The 20,347-nt window shown below is 48.3% G+C and overlaps 1 protein-coding gene across 1 annotated transcript in view; it reads left to right on the top strand.

Annotated features, from left to right (window-relative positions):
* The window catches only part of Cdh5 (cadherin 5), a 50,416-nt gene extending 33,035 nt beyond the window's left edge, over positions 1-17,381 (top strand). The window contains exons 4-12 of the mRNA XM_004663482.2: positions 260-376; positions 1,743-1,907; positions 2,899-3,086; positions 4,457-4,707; positions 9,398-9,540; positions 10,510-10,634; positions 10,936-11,044; positions 13,104-13,349; positions 15,286-17,381. Of these exons, the coding sequence (XP_004663539.2) occupies positions 260-376; positions 1,743-1,907; positions 2,899-3,086; positions 4,457-4,707; positions 9,398-9,540; positions 10,510-10,634; positions 10,936-11,044; positions 13,104-13,349; positions 15,286-15,803 (1,862 nt within the window). The 3' untranslated portion in view covers positions 15,804-17,381. The remainder of the gene's footprint in view (positions 1-259; positions 377-1,742; positions 1,908-2,898; positions 3,087-4,456; positions 4,708-9,397; positions 9,541-10,509; positions 10,635-10,935; positions 11,045-13,103; positions 13,350-15,285) is intronic.
* The last annotated feature ends 2,966 nt before the right edge of the window (positions 17,382-20,347 follow it).

The raw sequence follows: 20,347 nt of genomic DNA, 5'->3' as shown, positions 1-20,347 counted from the left end.
CTCTACCATCCTTCCCTCCTCATTCCTCTCTCAATGGGCAAACCACCTGCCCTCTGTGCGCTCTTCAAAGCATGTCTTCCTGGGCCCACTGCTTCCAGCCCTTTCTCCTTGTGCTCGCCCATAAGCAAACAAAAAAGCCCTCCCCCCCCCCCACCTCAGCCAGGGGAGGTAAGAACAGCAGAGCTTCAGACGCCCTCACCTGGGAAAGGTGTGAGGAGCCACAGTCACGGGCAGCTACCCCAGGATTCTCTCTCCACAGGGACCTCGGTCACCCGTGTGACAGCAGTGGATGCAGATGATCCCACTGTGGCCGACCACACCACCATCACGTACCAAGTCCTCAAAGGAGAAGAGCATTTTGCAATCGATAATTCTGGTCTGTGTGACTAACCCTCCTGGGCAAAGGGATGAGGGGAGGGCATGAATCTTGCGGATGCAGATGCCAAGGAAAAGTCCAGTCTGATAGGTGCCATCAGCCACAGAATCCCACTAACCAGGAAAGAGATGGATATTATACATAAAGACAAAGCAGGGCTAAGTAGGGGAGAAGGAAGCTGATAGGTGCCCAAGAGATGGACTCAAGTCCAGTCACAAAAATCAGCATCTTGTCACCTTAGCAGAGACTAGGACCACAAACACACCACTGGTTAGCAGGTCTGTGTTCAGACAGATCTGATTCCGATCCCAGCTATGCTCCTAACTCCTAACCCCTATAAGACCTTGGACAAGTCAACGAACCTCTGTGAGCCTCAGTTCCCTTATCTAGAAACTGATAATGCATGTAGCCATTTGTACAGTAGTTGTGAGGTTTTGATTAAGTATGAATAGTGAAAGTAAGCCACACAGTTATTTTGTGACTTGCTAAAAAAAAAAAAAAAAAAAAAAAAACTTCTACAAATTAAATTTACCATTTAATTGAGCAAAAAGTGGTTCACAAATTGGGAAGCCTCAGAACCAAATGGGTTCAGAGAAACTCGGGTTGCCACATAGTCGGATAACATTTATAGTGCAGAAAACGGAATTGAAGTCCAGAAACAACTCTGTCGGTTCCAGCTGGGACTTTCGCCTTATTTGAACGGCTTTGAACAGGTGGCAGCCTGCAATTGACTGGAGCACAGCTGCTGTGATTGGCTGAGCATGCTCTAAAATTGGGTTTTCAGCTCATTTACATTCTATTAGATTATGGTTTATTACGGAAGGATTCAAATCAGCAAGTACAGGATTCTCAGTTCAAATTTAGTTTGACTTAACAGACTTAAAAAAAAAGTGTAAGTACTGAATCTTGGAAGCAAAAAAGAAGGCCAGTTGGTCATGCTATGCACACTGTCTTTCAGAGGATTAGCAAACACACAACTCCAGTCACCACCTCTATGTGCACCAAGGTAGACATTATTAATCCATCACAGCACTCTCATCACCCATTCAAAGTGCAGCTGCCAGCTGTATGGTGCACCAAGACAGACATCAATAATCTATTCCAGCACTGTCACTATCAGCCTAGACATGGCCTGAAGATCTTCCTAAACACAATGTTCTTAGTTGTTAGAGCCAATATTGGACCACACGCCATGGCCAGCTTTAGCTCATAGAGCTGGGCATAGAAGAAATAGACTATAGACCTGTGGTTCTCGATCCCAGCTACAAAGTGAAGTTGCCTAGGTTTTCTCTAGGTAGGACCTGGGTAGCCATATTTTCTCAGAAGTCCTTGGGTAATGTGGCTCTTGTTCGGATACTTTTTGCAGGTCTCATTTTCACGATGGACAAAAACTTGGACCGAGAGATGAAGTCCACATACGAGATTGTGATAGAAGCAAGAGATGCCCAGGGCCTGCGAGGGGAATCAAGCACGGCCACCGTGCTGGTCACTCTGAAAGACATCAATGACAACTTCCCCATCTTCACCAAGTGTGAGTCCCTCTCTCAGGGTTGTGGCTAGACAGGGGCTGGGACAAACAAGACTCAGATATTTGGTGGCTCTTAGTGAGGCGCCCCAAGTACCTCGACCTTTCCCTGAGCCCTGGGGGTGGGTCTGAAATTTGTAGAAGTCAGATGTGTGCTTGGTGGCCCTGCTGCATCCCTATGCCCCACCCCAAGCTATCAAACTACCCAGCCACAAAACAGACAGAAACCTACTTGATGCCACTCCCATGTCCCCAGTCCTAATGTGAGACAGAGATTCAGGCCCCAGCTAAAAAAAATCCCATAGACCTCACCCAGAAACTAATTTCATACTTGTCCACCCCCCCTGAAAAAAAATGCCTGCCAAGAACTTTTGTCCTGGCCTGAATGGGTCTGGACAGGAAAACCAGGTGGGTGTGTTCACGGCAGGCTCCAGTGCTGACATAATGCAAGCTTCAGTAACCCCCCAAACTGGCCGGTTCCACAGTGGCCTTATTGTGTATGGCATAAGCTCCTCAAAGACAAGACTTGTCTTTTTTGTCCATTGATAGCCCCTAGCTTAGTGCCTAGCATACAGAAGGAATCCAAAACCACTTTTAGACCAGATAGAGGTATGATTAAATAGACGAACGACGGGGCAGGCCCCTTTGCTCTGCCTTGGGACTCAGAATCCCGGGGGTATTATTATATCATTGTTAACATTAGTTTACTATGCCTATTTCCTATAGCAACATGTTGTAGGATAGCTAGGTGTGGTGGCACATGCAAGTTTGAGGCCAACTTGAGCTATATACCAAGACTCTATGTCAAAATTCTGAAAGCTGGGGATGTAGCTCAGTGGTCAAACTCTTACCTAGCATATACCAGGGCTCAATCTCCAACACAGTGTGTGTGTGTGTGTGTGTGTGTGTGTGTGTGTGTGTGTGTGTGTGTGTTAAGATGAAGAAGCAGTTGTCATTTCATTAACCAGTGCTCTTTGGTGTGTCCTCTTTACATAAGCCACATACATATTTACGGTGCCTGAAGATATCCGTGTGGGCACTCCCCTGGGCTCTCTCACTGTTGAGGACCCAGATGAGCCCGAGAACCGGAAGACCAGATACAGCATCGTGCAGGGCGAGTACAGGGATACCTTCGCCATTGAGACAGACTCCAACCGCAACGAGGGGCACATCAAGCCCATGAAGGTGTGTATGGCCCACTGTGGGATATGGGACTTGCAGCATCCACACCACAAGACCTCCCTGGAGGCTGCTCCTGGACCACAGACCATCAAAGGAGAATGCTCTTGGGCAGCTCAGAGACAGTATAATCCTGAGTCTCACACTGGGTTACCCCAGGTATAGACCAGAGGACAAAAATTTAGATACGAATTGTTTATTTGAAAGGGAATCTCAGAAGGTTCCAGGGGCAGTGACAGGTGGACAAGAAGGAAGCTATTTCTGAGCCCTCTGAGGAGCAGTCACAAGTGGGATCCAATCCCGTAGGGCAACGTAGAACACATCTCAGAGCTGCGCCAACTGGGGGTGGCGCATTGATGGGAGATTACTCCTATGAGATTAACTCCCTGGCACCTCAGGCCTGCTCTGTGTCCTAATCACTAGTATGTATGCCTGATGTATGCGTAGGGCTACAGATGTCCACAGACAATGACTTTTGCTGGTAGCAAGCAGAGTCAGGCTGTCTAAATCCAGAAGAGGGAGAAAAACTGTCAAAATTCCAGGATGTTCATGTACAGAACTGGGCAAATCCACACAGCCCATAGAGTAAGCAAAGCTCTCAGCAAGTGGGAAAGACACAAACAAAATAACTATACTTGATGAGTTCAGCACAACACAACAACCAGGCACAGTTGCCTTTGTCCAGAAGCTTGGTGGGTAAAGGTGCTCGCCACAGAAGCATGAAGACATGAGTTTGGATCCCCAGCCTGGCGGTAGGTGCCTGTAATCCCAGTGCTTGGGAGGCAGACACGGGATCCAGGGCTTATTAACAAGCTAGTCTAACCAAGCCAGTGAGCTCTGGGTTCAGCAAGAGACCTTGTCACAAACAATAAGGAGGAGAGAGAATGAAGACACCAGACATCACACACGCATGCACGTGCATACACACCCCAACACAAACACGTGCCAAAAAAAAAGCTCTCTCAAGGTGGTGCAACACTGAGAGGCCAGACAGGTGGATGCCTAGGACGCACTGGTCAGCCAGTCTAGCTTACCTGGCCAGTTCCAGGCCAGTGAGAGACCCTGTCTCAAAAAAGTGTAGATGGTACCTGAGGTCCAATACCCGAGGTTGTCTTCTGACCTTCCCTTTCATGTGCATGCCCCCACACGCATATGAATACACACACAAACACACATGCACACACAAGCACACACATACACAGGCACTCCCTTGAGGAACTGTGAATGGAACCATGCAACTGTGACTCTCTTGAGAGCAGGACCAGGGCATGTCCTCAGCAGTTGGCATGGGTACAGGCACAGAGGTGGGGTTAGGGGCCACAGGCTGGCAGAACGAAATGAGCTGAAGACAGTCACTGTACTTCTCTCCCATGCAGCCTCTGGACTACGAACTCATCCAACAATACACGTTCTCCATAGAAGCCACAGACCCGACAGTCAAACTTGGTTACCTGAGCAACACCTTGGGAAGAAACAAGGCCCGCATCATCATCAACGTCACAGACGTGGATGAGCCCCCTGTCTTCCAGAAGCCCTTCTACCACTTCCAGCTCCAGGAAAACCAGAAGAAACCTCTGATTGGCTCTGTGATGGCCAAAGACCCTGACCAGGCCCGGCGCAACATCAGGTAAGGGGTGACATTCTTTTATCAGCTGACCTGAAACCAAGGTTGAGCAAGGGAACCAGGCATCTCCCACACATCCATGGTAACTGGCAGAAGCTGGACTAGACACCTGTAACTCCTGATTGTTCTGACTGGATCCTGTCCTGTCCACCTTGCACAGTACAGACCATCCTCTTCTCTACGTTGAAAGGCCTTTTTTATGAACCACAGCTCTCACGGGACCCATCCAGTGAGACCCAACAACAAGAGGGTAGTCTTCAAAGATGTTTTACTAATTTTGTCTTTCTAAAATCATTCAAGTAAAAGTCAGAAGTATGGGTCATGAATGCCCCCCACACACACACACATCTATAAAGAAAATTGGTTGAGAGTGGCTTAGCAGTTAAGGCATTTGCCTGCAAAGCCAAAAGATCCCCATTCAACTCTCCAGGACCCACATAAGCCAGATGGACAAGGGGTGCACGTGTCTGGAGTTCATTTGCAGTGGCTGGAAGCCTGGCATACCCATTCTTTCTCTCTCTCAAATGAATAAATAAAATGTATTTTTTTAAAAAGAAAGAAAATTATAGGGGCTAAAGATGTGTTATAGGTTAAGGCATTTGGCTGCAAAGCCTAAGGACCCAGGCTCAATTCCCCAGTACCCATGTAAGCCACTTACACAAGGTGGCACATGCATCTGGAGTTTGTTTGCGATGGCTAGAGGCCCTGGTAAGCCGCCTTCTCTCTATATATGTGTGTGTGTGTGTGTGCCTCTTTCTCTCTCTCTCTCTCATAAATAAACATTTTTTTTAATTTTTTATTTATTTATTTGAGAGCGACAGACACAGAGAGAAAGACAGAGGGAGAGAGAGAGAATGGGCGCGCCAGGGCTTCCAGCCTCTGCAAACGAACTCCAGACGTGTGCGCCTCCTTGTGCATCTGGCTAACGTGGGACCTGGGGAACTGAGCCTCGAACTGGGGTCCTTAGGCTCCACAGGCAAGCACTTAACCGCTAAGCCATCTCTCAAGGCCTAAAGAAACATTTTTAAAAGCAAATTATAGGACTGGAAGGATTGCTCAGTGGTTAAGGTATATGCCTGCAAAGCCAAAGGTCCCAGGTTCAATTCCCCAGGACCCCCATTAGCCAGATGCACAAGGGGGTACATGCTTCTGGAGTTTGTTTGCAGTGGCTAGAGGCCCCGGCCTGCCCATTTTCTCTCCCTCTCTTTCTCTCCCTCTTTCTCTGTCAAGTAAATAAATAATATTTTTTCTTAAAAAAAGATAATCATAGTGCTGGAGAGATGGCTTAGTAACCAAGGCATTTTCCTGCAAAGCCAAAGGATCCCGGTTTGATTCTCCAGGACCCATGTAAGCCAGATGCACAAAGGGGTGCATGCTTCTGGAGTTCGCTTGCAGTGGCTGGAGGTCCTGGTACACCCACTGTCCCTCTCACTCGCTCTCTCCCTGCCTCTTTCTCCCCCTCAAATAAATAAATAAAATCTTTTAAAAAGAAAATTACAGTAATTCTCACTCTCAGAAAGCTCATGGGAGATGCTTAACATGGTCCTAGAACAACTGTCTTTCATGACCACACCAAACTTGGGGACTCGGTTTGTAACACATCAACTTTGCGGGACACATTCAAGCCACTACAGTTGCTCCTCTATCTGAACTAGATTCCTCTCATCCACCCAGTGGGACAAAATGACAGCTCTGCTCATGCTTCTTGGAGCCATATGGTGCTTGGTAGTAAGTACGAGTTCGATCCAGTCTTAGTCTGTCCCCCACACGTAGCCAGCTGTGCCAGCTCCGCTGATGGACTCTCGTCATCGTCCCACAACTTGATGTTCACACAGTTCTCACAAACAGTCTCGATGCATGTGCCATCTTGTGCATCTGGCTTATGTGAGTCCTGGAGAATCAAACCTGGGCCCTTAGGCTTTGGAGGTAAGTGTCTCAACTGCTAAGCCATTTCTCCAGCACTGAAACATTCATTTTTGCTAATGAACTTTTTACATATGCACATGTATGTAGTTTGCAGTGTATGCGTGGTCATATGTATGGGCACACATATGTGTGGGTGCATGTGGAGACCACAGGCCAATATTATGTGTCTTCCTCAACTACTCTCCACGTTATTTATTGAGACAAGGTCTCTTACTGAACACAGAGCTCACTTGCCAAGTAGGCCTTGAACTCACCTCTATGGGCCAGGCAAGCCTTGAACTACCAATCTTCCAGATTTAGCTTTCCTAGTAGCTGGTATTACAGGCTTGTTCTGCCAGGCCCAAAAACATAAATCCCTCCATTTTGGTTACATCTTACAAGTTTAGGGATTATCATTTTCATTACCATTCTGTTCTACATGGTTCATAGTTATAATTTTTGTCATTTCTTTGACCAGAGAGTTTATTTATATTAACTTATTTGCCATGGCTTTGTTCTTTGACATGTGGTAGGGACTGAGGAGGTGTCTTAATGTATTCTGTGTTGTATTACAATTGTTCTTGTGTCCAATTTCACTAAAATATCAGTGCCTTTGTTTTGTGTGTTTTAACTTTTCTATTCAGTTAAATAAGGTTTACAACTGTTTTACCTTCATGATGGCTTATAGCTTTGTCCAGGGCTAGGGATGGAAGGCAGGGTCAGAGCATGTTAGTCAGGTGCCCTGCCCACATTCCTAGCTTTCTTCCCGGTGACGTTATCCAGCCCCTTTGGTTCCTTGCTGTCTGATGTTAAACATGCCAGTCCTATTTTCATGTTATTTCTATGGTCCGGCACGTTTCCAGCTTTTTCTTCTAACTTTTCTAGATCACTCAACATTAAGTTATTTCTTGAAAACAATGCACTTGGCTTTGCTTTTTAATCGAAATTAAGATGCTTTGTGTTTTAGCCTATTTAAATCTTTCATCATCTTGACATACTCAATCTTACTTTTTATATCTCTGGTTTTACATTTTTCATTTCATAGATTTTCCTTGTTCCTCATCTTTACTATAGCCCTTTTTCCCTATATATTTTCCTAGAATATTTGAATGGAGTATATTCATATTTACTTCTGCCAATGAGATTTACTTCTGTCTACATAATCTTAATTTTTTCTATGTAAAACATCACATACACACACACACATACACCACTACTTTCCTATATGTGATTAAGAAATCAATAGACAGTCGGGCATGGTGGTGCACGCCTTTAATCCCAGCACTCGGGAGGCAGAGGTAAGAGGATCGCCATGAGTTTGAGGCCATCCTGAGACTCCATAGTGAATTCTAGGTCAGCCTGGGCTAGAGTGAGAGCCTACCTCGAGAAACTTAAAAAAAAAGAAAAGAAAAAGAAAGAAAGAAAGAAAGAAAGAAAGAAAGAAAGAAAGAAAGAAAGAAAGAAAGAAAGAGAGAGAGAGAAAGAAAGAAGCCAATAGTCAGTTAAGGCACTTGCCTGTCACTGTTCAACTCTTCAGATCTCACTTCAGCCACACACACAAGGTGACAAAAGCACACAAGGTTGCACATGTGCACAAGGTTGCACACATGTCTGGAGTTTGATCACAGTGGCTGGGGGCCCTGACACACCAGTTCTCTCTTGCTCTTGCTCTCTCATGTTAAAAAAAAAAAAAAAAAGATCAGTCTATTGGGCTTGTCTCAAACAAAAAAGAAAATAAATCAGTAGCTTCATTTCTATTCCACCCAAAGTAGGTTTTTACTTAGATTGAGAAATTTCTGAAAGTTTTCAAAACCTAATAATTCTTTCAGGACCCATCTTTGTGAATGGAACGTGTCTTAAGTTCTTACATATTTACAAAAAGACGATGAGCTCTTTGCCCCCTTACTTTAAGATCACTTGAATGTGCTCAATTAACCTTCAGGTCATGGGTGCTTCCCTTAAAAATACTGCCAATGTGTTCTAATATTTCATTTTGTGGTGGCATCTGGGAAAAGTTGAATTTCTCCTTCATCAGGGGGCATCTCTTTTTCGTCCTGGGAGCCTGGACTCTTTTCAATGTCCTCAGGTAGCTTTGACTTTCAAAAGGATCATCAGGATATGCCTAACTGTTCTTCTTATTTTATAATCCTGTCTGGTCTTAATCATATCCTTTAATCTGTGGGCTCAGGTATTCTTGTCAGAAAAATTTTATTTTATTATATTTTGTATTATTTATTCTGTTTTATTTGCCCTGGAAACTTCTTCAGTAACTAACTGTTTCCATGCTATGATACATAAACATATCTATGTACATTGACATTCATATTCCTTTCTTCATAACCTTTTCCCTGATTTCTAGAAGAACTTTTCAAATTTGAATTTCACAGATTTTATTTTCTTTCAGTTAGTTATTTCTTCCAGCTCCTTTTGTGTTTCTTATGGCCTCTTGCCTATGTATCTTTTCATTAAACACACACATGACTATGATATAGCTGACTATGGAATCACCTACTCACTTCTGAAAGTGGTACTGATGGATTCTCAGGCACCCTGTTCAGCCACAAGGCAGTATCATCACTTGAGCCAGACATCACTTCACTCTCTTGAAACCCTGTGTTGATGGGAGGTCTGTTCACTGCTCTGGGTGGTAAAAATGCAGTAATCAATGAAAATGGAGGATGGGGAAGGATGCAGCTGATGGCTCCTAAAGCGTCTTGTCTGTCATGCTAAGGAATTTGTACTCAGCAAAGGACAAGAAAAAACAAACATGAAACTCTCTCCTGAACAGGTACTCTATCCGCAAGACCAGTGACAAAGGCCAGTTCTTCCGAATAACCAAACAGGGGGATATTTATAATGAAAAAGAGCTGGACAGAGAAATCTACCCCTGGTATAACCTGACTGTGGAAGCCAATGAGCTGGATAATAAAGGTAAGCAGACTTATATGAGGGGGGTCTGAGCTCTTCTTATCCCTTGTTCTTGCAAAACTGGCACAAGCTGTCTTTTGGGTTCTCTAGAAGTAGCATAATCATCCACAGAAGCACTCAGTGTCTGGGAATCTGCCAAGCGGCCATGCCTGAGTGTGGTCCTCTGACCAGCACATCTGTGGACCTGCAGCCTTGCAGAACCCAGACTCTCACGTACATCATTGCCTGGGAAGCACTGTTATGAAACAGGCTGCACCAATGCTTCTGAAATGAGAGTCACCAAGGGCATTTTCTAAACACAAAGCTTCTGAGACACCTCTTGGAGAGCTGGTCCAGTGATCAGAGGCAGAGCTAAGGATGGATGTGCATGCACCAAGTGCCTCTGATTCACTTTGGCAAGTACACATAGGGAACACTCCTTTCTTTGTGTGGGGGAGTTGTCTGTGCACAAGCTAATGGGCTGAATTCAAAACATGAAGCAGCTTTCAACTCACTATTGTTAAGTTCTCCAAAAATTGTTAACTGTCACGACTATCCAACAGGAGGGTATTAACATTCCTACTGTACCCAGGTCCTATGGGAGCCTAAGGAAGGAGAGATATTATTTAAATAATTACATGACTATTTATTAAATTACATTAGTTTAATCAATTGTATTTATTTTATTTGTCTAATGATCAACTTAATTAAAATCTCTTAAAATGAATTTATGTTGTTTAGCTTTGGATTCTTAGGAGTAACAGTTCATTAAATTTCCACACATGAAGATTTACCTTCTTGGACTTTTCCACACTCCTTTCATCCCAAACACCATCCCTGGCCTCTCTTTAGAGGCTTACATCACCCTGTCCTGCAAAAATAAAAGTGGCCTCCACCACATAGCCCTCCAGGACAATGCATCCATGTACCTTCCCCTCCCCATGGACCACCATCAGCTGATCCCACTGTGGTGACAAGCTGTCTCCTCTGCAGGTATCCCCACAGGCAAAGAATCCATTGTGCAGGTCTACATCCAAGTTTTGGATGAGAATGACAATGCTCCAGAATTTGCTGAGCCCTATGAGCCCCAAGTGTGTGAGAATGCTGCCCAGGGCCAGGTAAGGACAGCTGGCTGAGTAGAACCTCCTACCCGGCTCGAGCTCTGTGGAGCTTACCGTCATGTGGACAGCAGCCAGGAAGGACACCCTATCCTCATTTTGCCGGTGGAGAGAGTATCTGAAGAGTAGGTTAGGGAGAGGTGGGACAAGATGGCGGTCCACAGAGTGGATCTGGGGAGACCATTCAGGACAAAGCTACAAGTGAGAGGCTGCAAGGTCAGGTCTAAACCCAAGGCCTCCGCCATGGAACCCCAGGCCACTCCAAAACCACACTGACCATCTCCCATTCCCCTCATTCCAGCTGGTGCTGAAGATCTCTGCAACAGACAAGGATATAACACCACAAAATGTCAAGTTCAAGTTCGCCCTGCGATCTGAGGACAGCAACTTCACCCTCACGGATAATCATGGTGTGCCTTACCACAGCCTTAGCCGGGTCTTAGCGGGTCAGGATACTGAGTATTTGAGTCTTGAAGACTGGGCCACCAGTAGAAGTGAAGCCCCCACAGGGATTTTCAAGATATGGGATGCTTTGAACAAGTCCCACCATATACACTCCGGCCAAGCCGCCAAGTCCACAGGGCCTGCCTTTATCTTTAAAAGGCTCTGCTCAGGAGCAGTGCAGAATAGACACAGGGGTACAGGCACTTATCTCAGTCTAAACTAGCCTAAAGGTCCCCTGATACACTAGGAGCTCCACATCTTAGCAAAATGTCAAATTGTTACATGACATGGAATTTTGGAAGGTCAGTCCCAAGAGTCACAGCTGGAAATATGAAGTCATAAATTGCAAGAAAACCACGAGTTTTGTTTCAGTTCAGCTACAATGACTATATAGCTCCAGGTGGCCCTTGAACAGGATGTGATCCATCAATCACAGCTTACCACAGCACATCTGTTTAGCCTATCAGAGCCCACAGAACCCTGTGAGTTCTCTAGTGGGGCCAGTCAGAATTTCTGGTGAGTTCTGATGCTGAGTTGACTTAATTCCTACCAAAAGGGAGGCAGGCTTCCATGGTCTCTACAACTTTCTCAGAAAAATAGAGAAAACCAGTACTAGGGATAATAATAGCTCAATGGCAGAGTACTTGCCTAGCATCTGAGATGCCCTGGATTCAATCTCCACTATGGCAAAGAAAGAAAACTCCCTTAAACCACAGTAGACCAAACCTCCACCCAAATAGCAAGAGGAGGATCTCCAACACTGTGAGGATCCCTGCATTGAAACAGCCTATGGCCACCTTTGAGGAACAGATGCAGGGGATTAGCCATAGATCCACCAAGCAAGCAGACCAACACTCCTAGCCCAGAAATGAGGAAGGCAGCACTGACAATGACAGGTCAACCCTTAGCTGTCTCTAGTCCTGCCACTCCGTTCCCAATGTCTACCTCAAGTGAACTGGTAGGGCTGGGGTCTGCAAAGGGTTAGAAAGTTTAAGTGTTACCCCAAAGACACACCCCATGTGCAACAACAGGTAAGCCTATTGTCCTCAGAGTTATTTACCTGCAAATGCCCTGCATGTCAAACTTTCTAATTTCTCTCCTTAAAGTGGCAAAGTGGCATCTCATCTGTTTTCAGTCACAATAGGCTTAAGACAGATATGTAATGATTTTAAAAAATGAGATGCAATTGGCTTTCATTTGAAATTCTTGAGTTTTGGTTGATTTCCTACATGTGCCCACCCTGTATGACTAAGTAAGTCCTCTGACCACTGGCATTACAACCTCCCAAGAACCTAAATAAGTCAAATTATCTGTCCTTTGCCCATAGCCACTGAAGAGGGGTGTGTGTGTGTATGTGTGTGTGTGTGCACGTCTGAGTAAGGGAAGGGAGAGGTCAGAAAATCAGGATGTTTAGACAGCTCCCTAGATGTTTCTGTACAGGAAACTAGGGATTGGAACTAGAGGTTGGGCAGTATTTGGATAGAAGCTTGGTCCCCGTTGCAGACGACCCAGGGCTCCCCTCCCCCAGTGGCAAACATAGTCCCTGCCAGGGCCTGAGAGAACACTGTTTACCGTCAAACTTTCTTGGCACTAATGCATTGTCAGAGACAGCATGCCCAGCCTTAGAAATTAGCCCAGTGCTCAATAAAAAAATGATTTTCTCTTCCCATTTGCTTGTAGAAGCTTAAAACAATACAATAACTAGTTGAGCCAATAGAGAAAGGCTCCCGTTATAGGTGTAGAGTTGGGGACGAAGAGGACAGGCACGTGCACATTGTCACAGCGACTTTACACCCCACCCAAGCCATTCTCCCAGGCTGGGTCGAAGCAGCCGCACAAACTGTGGCCTCAGTGAAGGAACAAGCCCAAAACATGGGTCAATGTGTAAAAGGCAGAGAAGCCACCCAGGCTACTGGCTCAGTGCAGTCCCCCAGGGGCTCTCTGGAAGAGCTAGAGCTTCCCATGGTCCATGGGGGGACAGATGCTCCTCGGCAGGGCCTCACTCTGTGGCTTTGATGTTTCCAGATAACACCGCCAGCATCAAGGTCAAGTATGGGCAGTTTGATCGGGAGCTCGCTAAGGTCCACTACCTGCCCATGCTCATCTCCGACAATGGGACGCCCAGCCTGACCGGCACCGGCACGCTGACGGTGGTCGTGTGCAAGTGCAACGAGCAGGGCGAGTTCACCTTCTGTGAGGAGCTGGCGGCCCAGGCCGGAGTCAGCATCCAGGCGCTGGTGGCCATTTTCCTCTGCATCCTCACCATCACAGGTCAGTGGCCCAGGGCGAGGCACTGAGGAGGCTTGACAGGAGACCCTGCCCAGCCCTGCCTCCAGTCTGCAAGTCAACTGTGGATCAGTGCAGGACCCCGAGCCTCAGGGTTCACTGTGAGGATACAGCCACGTGGAGCCCCCCAACCTCGGTGCTCACCAGGGGAGAGAAGGAAGGAAGGACAGAAGGAAGAAAGGGAGGGAGGGAAGGAGGAAGGGAGGGAGGGATGGGTGTCAGGAGAGGTGGGACACAAAGCCCCGCCTCCACTCTTCAAGCTGGCTCCATTTCAGTAAACCTGTGGCTGGGGGCGTAGCTCAGGAATACAGCCCTTGCCTCGTGTGAATCAAGACCCAGGTTCAACCTCCAACACTACAAAAAGGAAAAAGAAACCCGCCCTTGGCATTCTCTCATTTAGTGTTTACATTTTAAACACTTATTACATTGTTTGGAGCATTTACATAATTCAAGGCTATTTTTATTTTTTTAAATAACTACTAAATGGAAAGTTTGAAAAGGTCTAGTTTAAAATTGCGCCAAGGGTTTTCTTTGCTTTATTTAGTAGGGTTCCTCCAGCTTTGATCCTCCCCCACCGCCTTGTTCTGGCTTCATCACTTTTAGGAGCATTTCAGGCCTTCCTTAAGTTTTCCATTTCCCAGGCAGCACAGTTTGGACGAGGACCAAGTGTGAATTGTTTGGGAAGCAGACATGAAGGGCAGGCTGTCACCAAAATCAGCCTGCCTGTGCTAAGGAGCTTCCTCAGGCACAGGGAGCTGTGTGGAGCTTCTCTCTCCCACCCCCACCTCACCCCCACCCCCCCCAGGCAGCACAGCCCCGGCTTACCTGCCAACCCCATAGTCAAAGTCTGGGGGCTCCTTCAAGGGTGTAAATTCCCTCCTGCTCTTCCTGCTCCATGTTCTACGACAGGCCAGGATGCTGTGGGTCACCTGCAACGTCTGCCCCAGGCCTTTCTTGCCAGTGGCTTTCCTGGCTGGGTGTGTCTCCTTTCCAGAGCCCCTGCAGCAGGGGTCCAGACTCCCCTTTTAATAAGTGTCTTTATTGAGAGCTATAAAGGCATTGCTGCCACCCACAGAATTGCATTTAATCTCATCACCATCTTTCTCAAATCTGAGCAGAACAGCAAATTCACTATTTGCACCTTACAGACATGGAAACTGAGACTCCGGGAAGGGTTCCTCAGGCCATTCCCACTTTACTTTGTATGTAACAGCTTGGTAATTAACTCAAAGCTAGAAACACGGAGCCCACAGGAATGTCTTTAGCCTGATTTTGGGAGCTCTCAGCCCACATTGTCCAAATCCTCCCCAGGGACCTGAGACCCTCACACAGACACACCCTCCAAAGCTTCAAGCAGGATCAACCTCCAGGCCACTGACATGGCATTTGAGCGAGTCCCTGGGCCTCTCTGAGCTCCCTCTGCTTGCCTGTAAAGTGAAGGGGAAACCACAGATACTTAGTGAAATAATGTGAGACTGTGGCCAATGTAGTGCCAAGTATGCATACAGAAGCCAAGGGGGTCCTGCCGACCCCACATGGTCATTCACATCATCCCAGTCTCTCAGCAAGGAAAAGCTTCCTGTCTTTGCCCTCCGAATTCAAACTGCAGCCCTTTCCCCATTCCTCCCCCAGCCTCTGGCCTTTTGGAGATACCTGGAAAGGTTTGCCTTGGAGAAAGGAGGAGGCAGGAGGTGGAGGGTGACCGAAGAGAATGAGGGAACTGCATTCTGTCCCCTACCCCCAGTATTGACCGCAGCCAGCCAGCCAGACCCCGGGGGGGATGGTGGGCAGGGGAAACCCATGACCGTGTCTCTCAGGGTGAGGGTGCACCTGCCTACCAGGGGCCCAGGAAATTTACCTGCTGAGCCTGGGGGAGGGACGGCCTGCCCTGTCTGACCGCGTCTGTCTGTCTGTCCGTCAGTCATCGTCCTGCTCATCGTGCTGCGGAGGCGGCTCCGGAAGCAGGCGCGCGCGCACGGCAAGAGCGTGCCCGAGATCCACGAGCAGCTGGTGACCTACGACGAGGAGGGCGGCGGCGAGATGGACACCACCAGCTACGACGTGTCGGTGCTCAACTCGGTGCGCCACGGGGCCGCGAAGCCCCCGAGGCCCGCGCTGGACGCCCGGCCGCCCGCGTGCGCCCAGATGCAGAAGCCGCTGAGGCTGGAGCCTGCCGTCCACGGCGGGCCTGGGGAGATGGCCACCATGATCGAGGTGAAGAAGGACGAGGCCGACCACGACGGCGGCGGGCCCCCCTACGACACGCTGCACATCTACGGGTACGAGGGCTCCGAGTCCATCGCGGAGTCACTCAGCTCACTGGGCACGGGCTCCTCTGACTCGGACATGGACTATGACCTTCTCAACGACTGGGGGCCCCGGTTCAAGATGTTGGCTGAGCTGTACGGCTCCGACCCCCGAACGGAGATGATGTTCTAGGGGGTCACCGGCCACTGTGCCCGGGGACCCAAACCCACTTCAGCCCAAGCCAGACACCTGGTGCCACGCCTTCCAAGAGTGACAGCGACTCCCTAGCTCAGCACCCCTTCCTTCGTGGGTGCTAACCCCCACCCCCCCAGGGTAGCTAGCTCCAGGTCCCTGAAATATCCAGAGAGATTTCTTGGATGGCTACCCCCAAATGCTAGAACAGTCAGGCCAGTGTTCTGACAGCCAACCACTGCTATATCACCCTGTCCGCCCGCCCCCCAATCTAACCCCAAGCTCTCTCCTATCTCCCCAAAGATGCCAAGCAAAGCAGCTTAGATTGAACTACTGGGAGGAGGGTCTTCTCCTGTGGTTCCCGACCCCTGATGAGGCTGTTATGATCCCCAGGGTCGTCTGCCTGGAGGCAGAAGGCTGGGCAGCATGACCTGTGGGGCAGGAACCTCTGCAGCCCTGTCCCAAGAGTGACTGCCCATCCCATGTGCCCTCAGAACCCCAGGCCCGCTGTGCCTCCCTCACACCTTCCCAGTGCCCAGGCCCGTGGAGGGAGGAAGGGGCCACATGGCAACCCCTCACCTTGGGTCCTGAGATGGTCCCCTGCCGTACTGAATGCGCACCCGCTCAGACAACTTCAGGAAAGTGGCTTGCTCAGCTTGAAGCGACTGTGAATTCATCCTGGAGGGACCGAGGCACCGAAGGGTGATGGTTCACAGAGTGAGGGCCACCTCCAGCCCACCTCCCACCAGGGTCTGGAGGAACTGAGACTCTGATTTGACACTCACTGATGCCCACCCAGGTTTGACTACAGGAGGCAGAAGTTTCTGGAGAAGAGCCCTCCCCATCACTGCCTCACCTGATTATTCATGGTCCGTCCCCCCCCCTGTCTGTCTATCTATCTAAATCTATCTATCTCTTGACTTGGAGGCACTTAGGGTATGTCCCTCAGCACGTCTGGCTAATGCTCAAACACAACAGGACTGCGTTACAGAGCCTTTATGCATCGTGTGTAGCCACATCTCAGGGAACCACCCTCAGGCACCCCCTGCGGAAGTCAAGGCCCCTACCCTGCCCAGGTTCGATGGCATCTGTGCATCTCCCATTTGACAGGGCATGAAGAACTGTCCATTGCAGTCATGCCTGCAAAGGGTGACATACAGACAGATGGACAGGGCAGGGGACACACCTTTATTGTGGCCTACCCAGGCAAGGCCCCTCACACTGCAGGGGAGTGTAGATAACACGGACATTATTTTAACCTATAATTACTTTTTCATAGTCATGATTTGTTTTTTACTAATAATACTTACATGTTTCTAGCTCTCGCAAGTGTAGAATAAGTATTTCGGGGGGGTTCTTTTTTTGTTTGTTTGTTTTCATAAGATGCAGGTCGCTGTTTAGGTTAACAATTTTAATGCTGGGTTTTCCATTTGAGTGAGCAAACCCTGTAACCTTCTGTTTCCTGTCATTGTAGTAACTGCTTTAAAGATAATGATTCCATATTGGCCACACTGGTGCATGAGATGTACTGTACTTTTTTAATATATATCTAAATAAAGAGATCTTGGAATTCTTCCATTTCTAGAGCTGACAGCACATATGAAACATGCACACGTATGCATGCAAACGCAGGCACGTGCCCACAGCTCCACGTATACACCTGTCACCATCATCAACAAAGGAGCCCAGAGGGCAAGGGGACCCGTGAGTTACCAAAAATAAAATAAAATAAAAAAACTATTGTAGCAGAAAATGACAAGGGACACCAAGTGCAGATGTCTCCAGCACCTATGCAAGTCCCGTCTCTCCCACTCCCCGTCCACACAACAGACAGGGCCGCTGGTATTTGGCCCTGTAACACCATTTGCAATTCGTAAATAGCCAAGGTCTTCCTTTCCTGAGCATGCCAGGCCTACAGTTGTTGCGGGGGGGGGGGGAGGTTCTAGGTAGGTTCCAAGGAATATTCCAGAGCTTTTCAAACCTCTCTACAGGTAGCTGGTTCCTCAACCTTTTCTTTTCAAATGTTTGGTCAGCCTCTTGCCATCACCGGCTAGGACATCTTCCTTCTTAAACCATCAGCACAGGTGGTTTTCAACAAATGCTCTCAGAGGAAAAGGCTGACTGAATTAAGTGAGCCCAAGTCAGGTCAAAAGAGCATGGTCTTACAACTGGGACCTTCCAGCAAACTGTCATACAGATCAAATTCTCACTTACTTGAGAATAAGGCTTTGCAGACACGCAGCCCTTATGCTGCCAAGTTCAGCGACTACTGGGCACCCTTGGAAGCCAAGGCAGTGAGCAGGTCATACAACCATAGTAAATTGAAATGCCAAAAAGTTCTTGTTTCTTAACAAAACTTAGCCATTTTTTTTTCCTTGAGTAGACACTCCTTGGCTGTTGCAAGGTTGGGGTTTATTTCCAAAGTTTGGCGTTCTTGTAACCCCCTCAGAGTCTGTCTGAAGAGGCCTGTGATCTGAGATCACAGTGGCCCATCTCCTAGAGCCCGTGATATCGGTTCCCTACTTACCAAGCAGCTATCCTTCTCCCCAGGCACCGAGTCACCCCCAGGTGGGACAGTCCCTGACCCTCCAATCCTCCAGTAGAGCCTGGCTCTGAATTCTGGCCCATTCTGGGCCACCTCCCCTCTTTGGCTGCTGTTCACTCTGAGGCAGGAGCAGTGATCCTCATGAAAGCCCGGGGCCCTGTTCTGAGTCTCCAGGCCTCAGCTGACACCACAGTAGGGTGCAAATCCAGCACCCTAGAATCTTCTCACCACCTACTTCACCAGCTGTGGGCTCCCAGGCTAAGCAAAGTCTGCAAGAAAAGCAGCAGTCTTACCCCTCTCCCTGGGCCAAATCTACTCGACCAGCCTATTTCACAGATGACCACCCAGAACAGGGTGCAATGTGGCTCCCAGCAAGTTAGAGGCAAGGGTTGGAACTAGAACCTGCTTCCTACCTCACCCCCAAGATGCAAATAAGAAAAGCTTTCTAGACCTGGGCCTGAATCAAGAAAAATGCCCACTAGAGGGCGTGCTGCGCCTACAAATGCTCGGTCCTAACCAGCATCCAGCCACTGCACATCCAGGCAGGATATCCTGGTGTATAGCCTGCAGGCTCTGGAGGACTTCAACATGGACAGAAACACTGTATAAAAGAGGCTGTCTCCACATCTGGTGGCACAATCCACTCCTCTGTGAAGGTGCTCATCTTAGAGAGTTTAGCTATTGCTGCCCTTCCTAGTCCTAGGGTTGGGGTACTTGTGGCCTTTCCTGGCACTGCAGACAGAATGTCACTCAGTTTACCAGAAAGAGAGGGGGAGTGACTGGCCGCTGGGTTCTTAAGCTTGTGATGTCTCCCCCTGATGCCTCATGTCTCCCTGCTTCCAGAGGTAGGCCTCCGGGTCCACGCCCAGCCCCACTGCTCTGCACCCAAGTCCCCCACCCTGCTCTGATTTCTGCCAAGCAAGTCCTAGAGGGTTGGCTCTGAGCCAGAACCCAGGACTGCAGTTCCTGATTCTAGGGCCTCCCAGATCAAAAATCAATCCTCATGCCAAATTCTACTGTCCTACAGGTGACAACCAAAGCCCCAGGCCACCCGGCAAGGCCTCCTTCTAAGGACCCCTGAAAGGGTGGCACCTGCTGGATCTGCCTAGATGCAGCCTTATTGACAAAGCAAAACCCTAGAACCAGTGCAAACGTCCAACACTATGAGGTCAGTTAGGCAAACTACCGCACAGGCCGCAAACAAACCTGGCCCCACTACAACAGAGGGGGTGATCTTAAGGTAAAAGAAAAAGCTGAACCCAACGCATTACTTACATGCAGATGCCAATATTTTTCTAGCAGACATCCACCTACAGATTGAGGGAGAGATAGGAGCAAAGTAGTTCTTTTTTTTAAAAAAATATAGATAGTCAGCTAGGAGAAGGCCCAAAGAAATGCCACACAGCCTGCTTCAGTAGAACTGGAATTTAGCATCTGAGACAGTGTCATTCCTCAGCGGAAGCCCCCTAACTCAGATGTGCTAGCCTCTTCCTGAGCCAGCCCTCTAGTCCAGACCAATCAGCTCACTCTCATAATTCGCCCGCGCCTATGAGTGAAACCCACCCACATAGATTATAGCTAGATGCTTACCTGGTGAGCAAGGCCTCTTCCTGGCTGGTCATCTCTGCTGATGCCTGGGCCTCCAGGCGCCTGCTCTGGCAGGCCTTCCCCGTCCCACACTGGCTGGGGGGGTTGTGGGGAAGGAGGGAGGCCTTACTCTCTGACCTCAGCTTTTCCTCCTGATGTGAAGGCAGAAGGCTTACGTCCTTTTGCTTCACTTCCCATGTGAGGGGGTGGGTGGGTATTTCTTAAGCTCGGGTCTTTGTCCAGTTTCTTGGGGCTTTACCCTCTCCTGCCTTCCTTTACCCTCTTGTACCCCTCCATCTCTCTGTACTTCCTTCTCTTAATCTAATGAAGTCTCTCTAAACATTACCCTGTGGTCAGTGGATTTCAGTTCTTTGAATTCATAAGAATCAAAGGATACCCCAAATCTATTGGT

Source organism: Jaculus jaculus, chromosome 1 (genome assembly GCF_020740685.1).
Source record: "Jaculus jaculus isolate mJacJac1 chromosome 1, mJacJac1.mat.Y.cur, whole genome shotgun sequence".
NCBI classification, from domain to species: domain Eukaryota; kingdom Metazoa; phylum Chordata; class Mammalia; order Rodentia; family Dipodidae; genus Jaculus; species Jaculus jaculus.
This window is presented reverse-complemented; position numbering and strand designations above follow the sequence as displayed.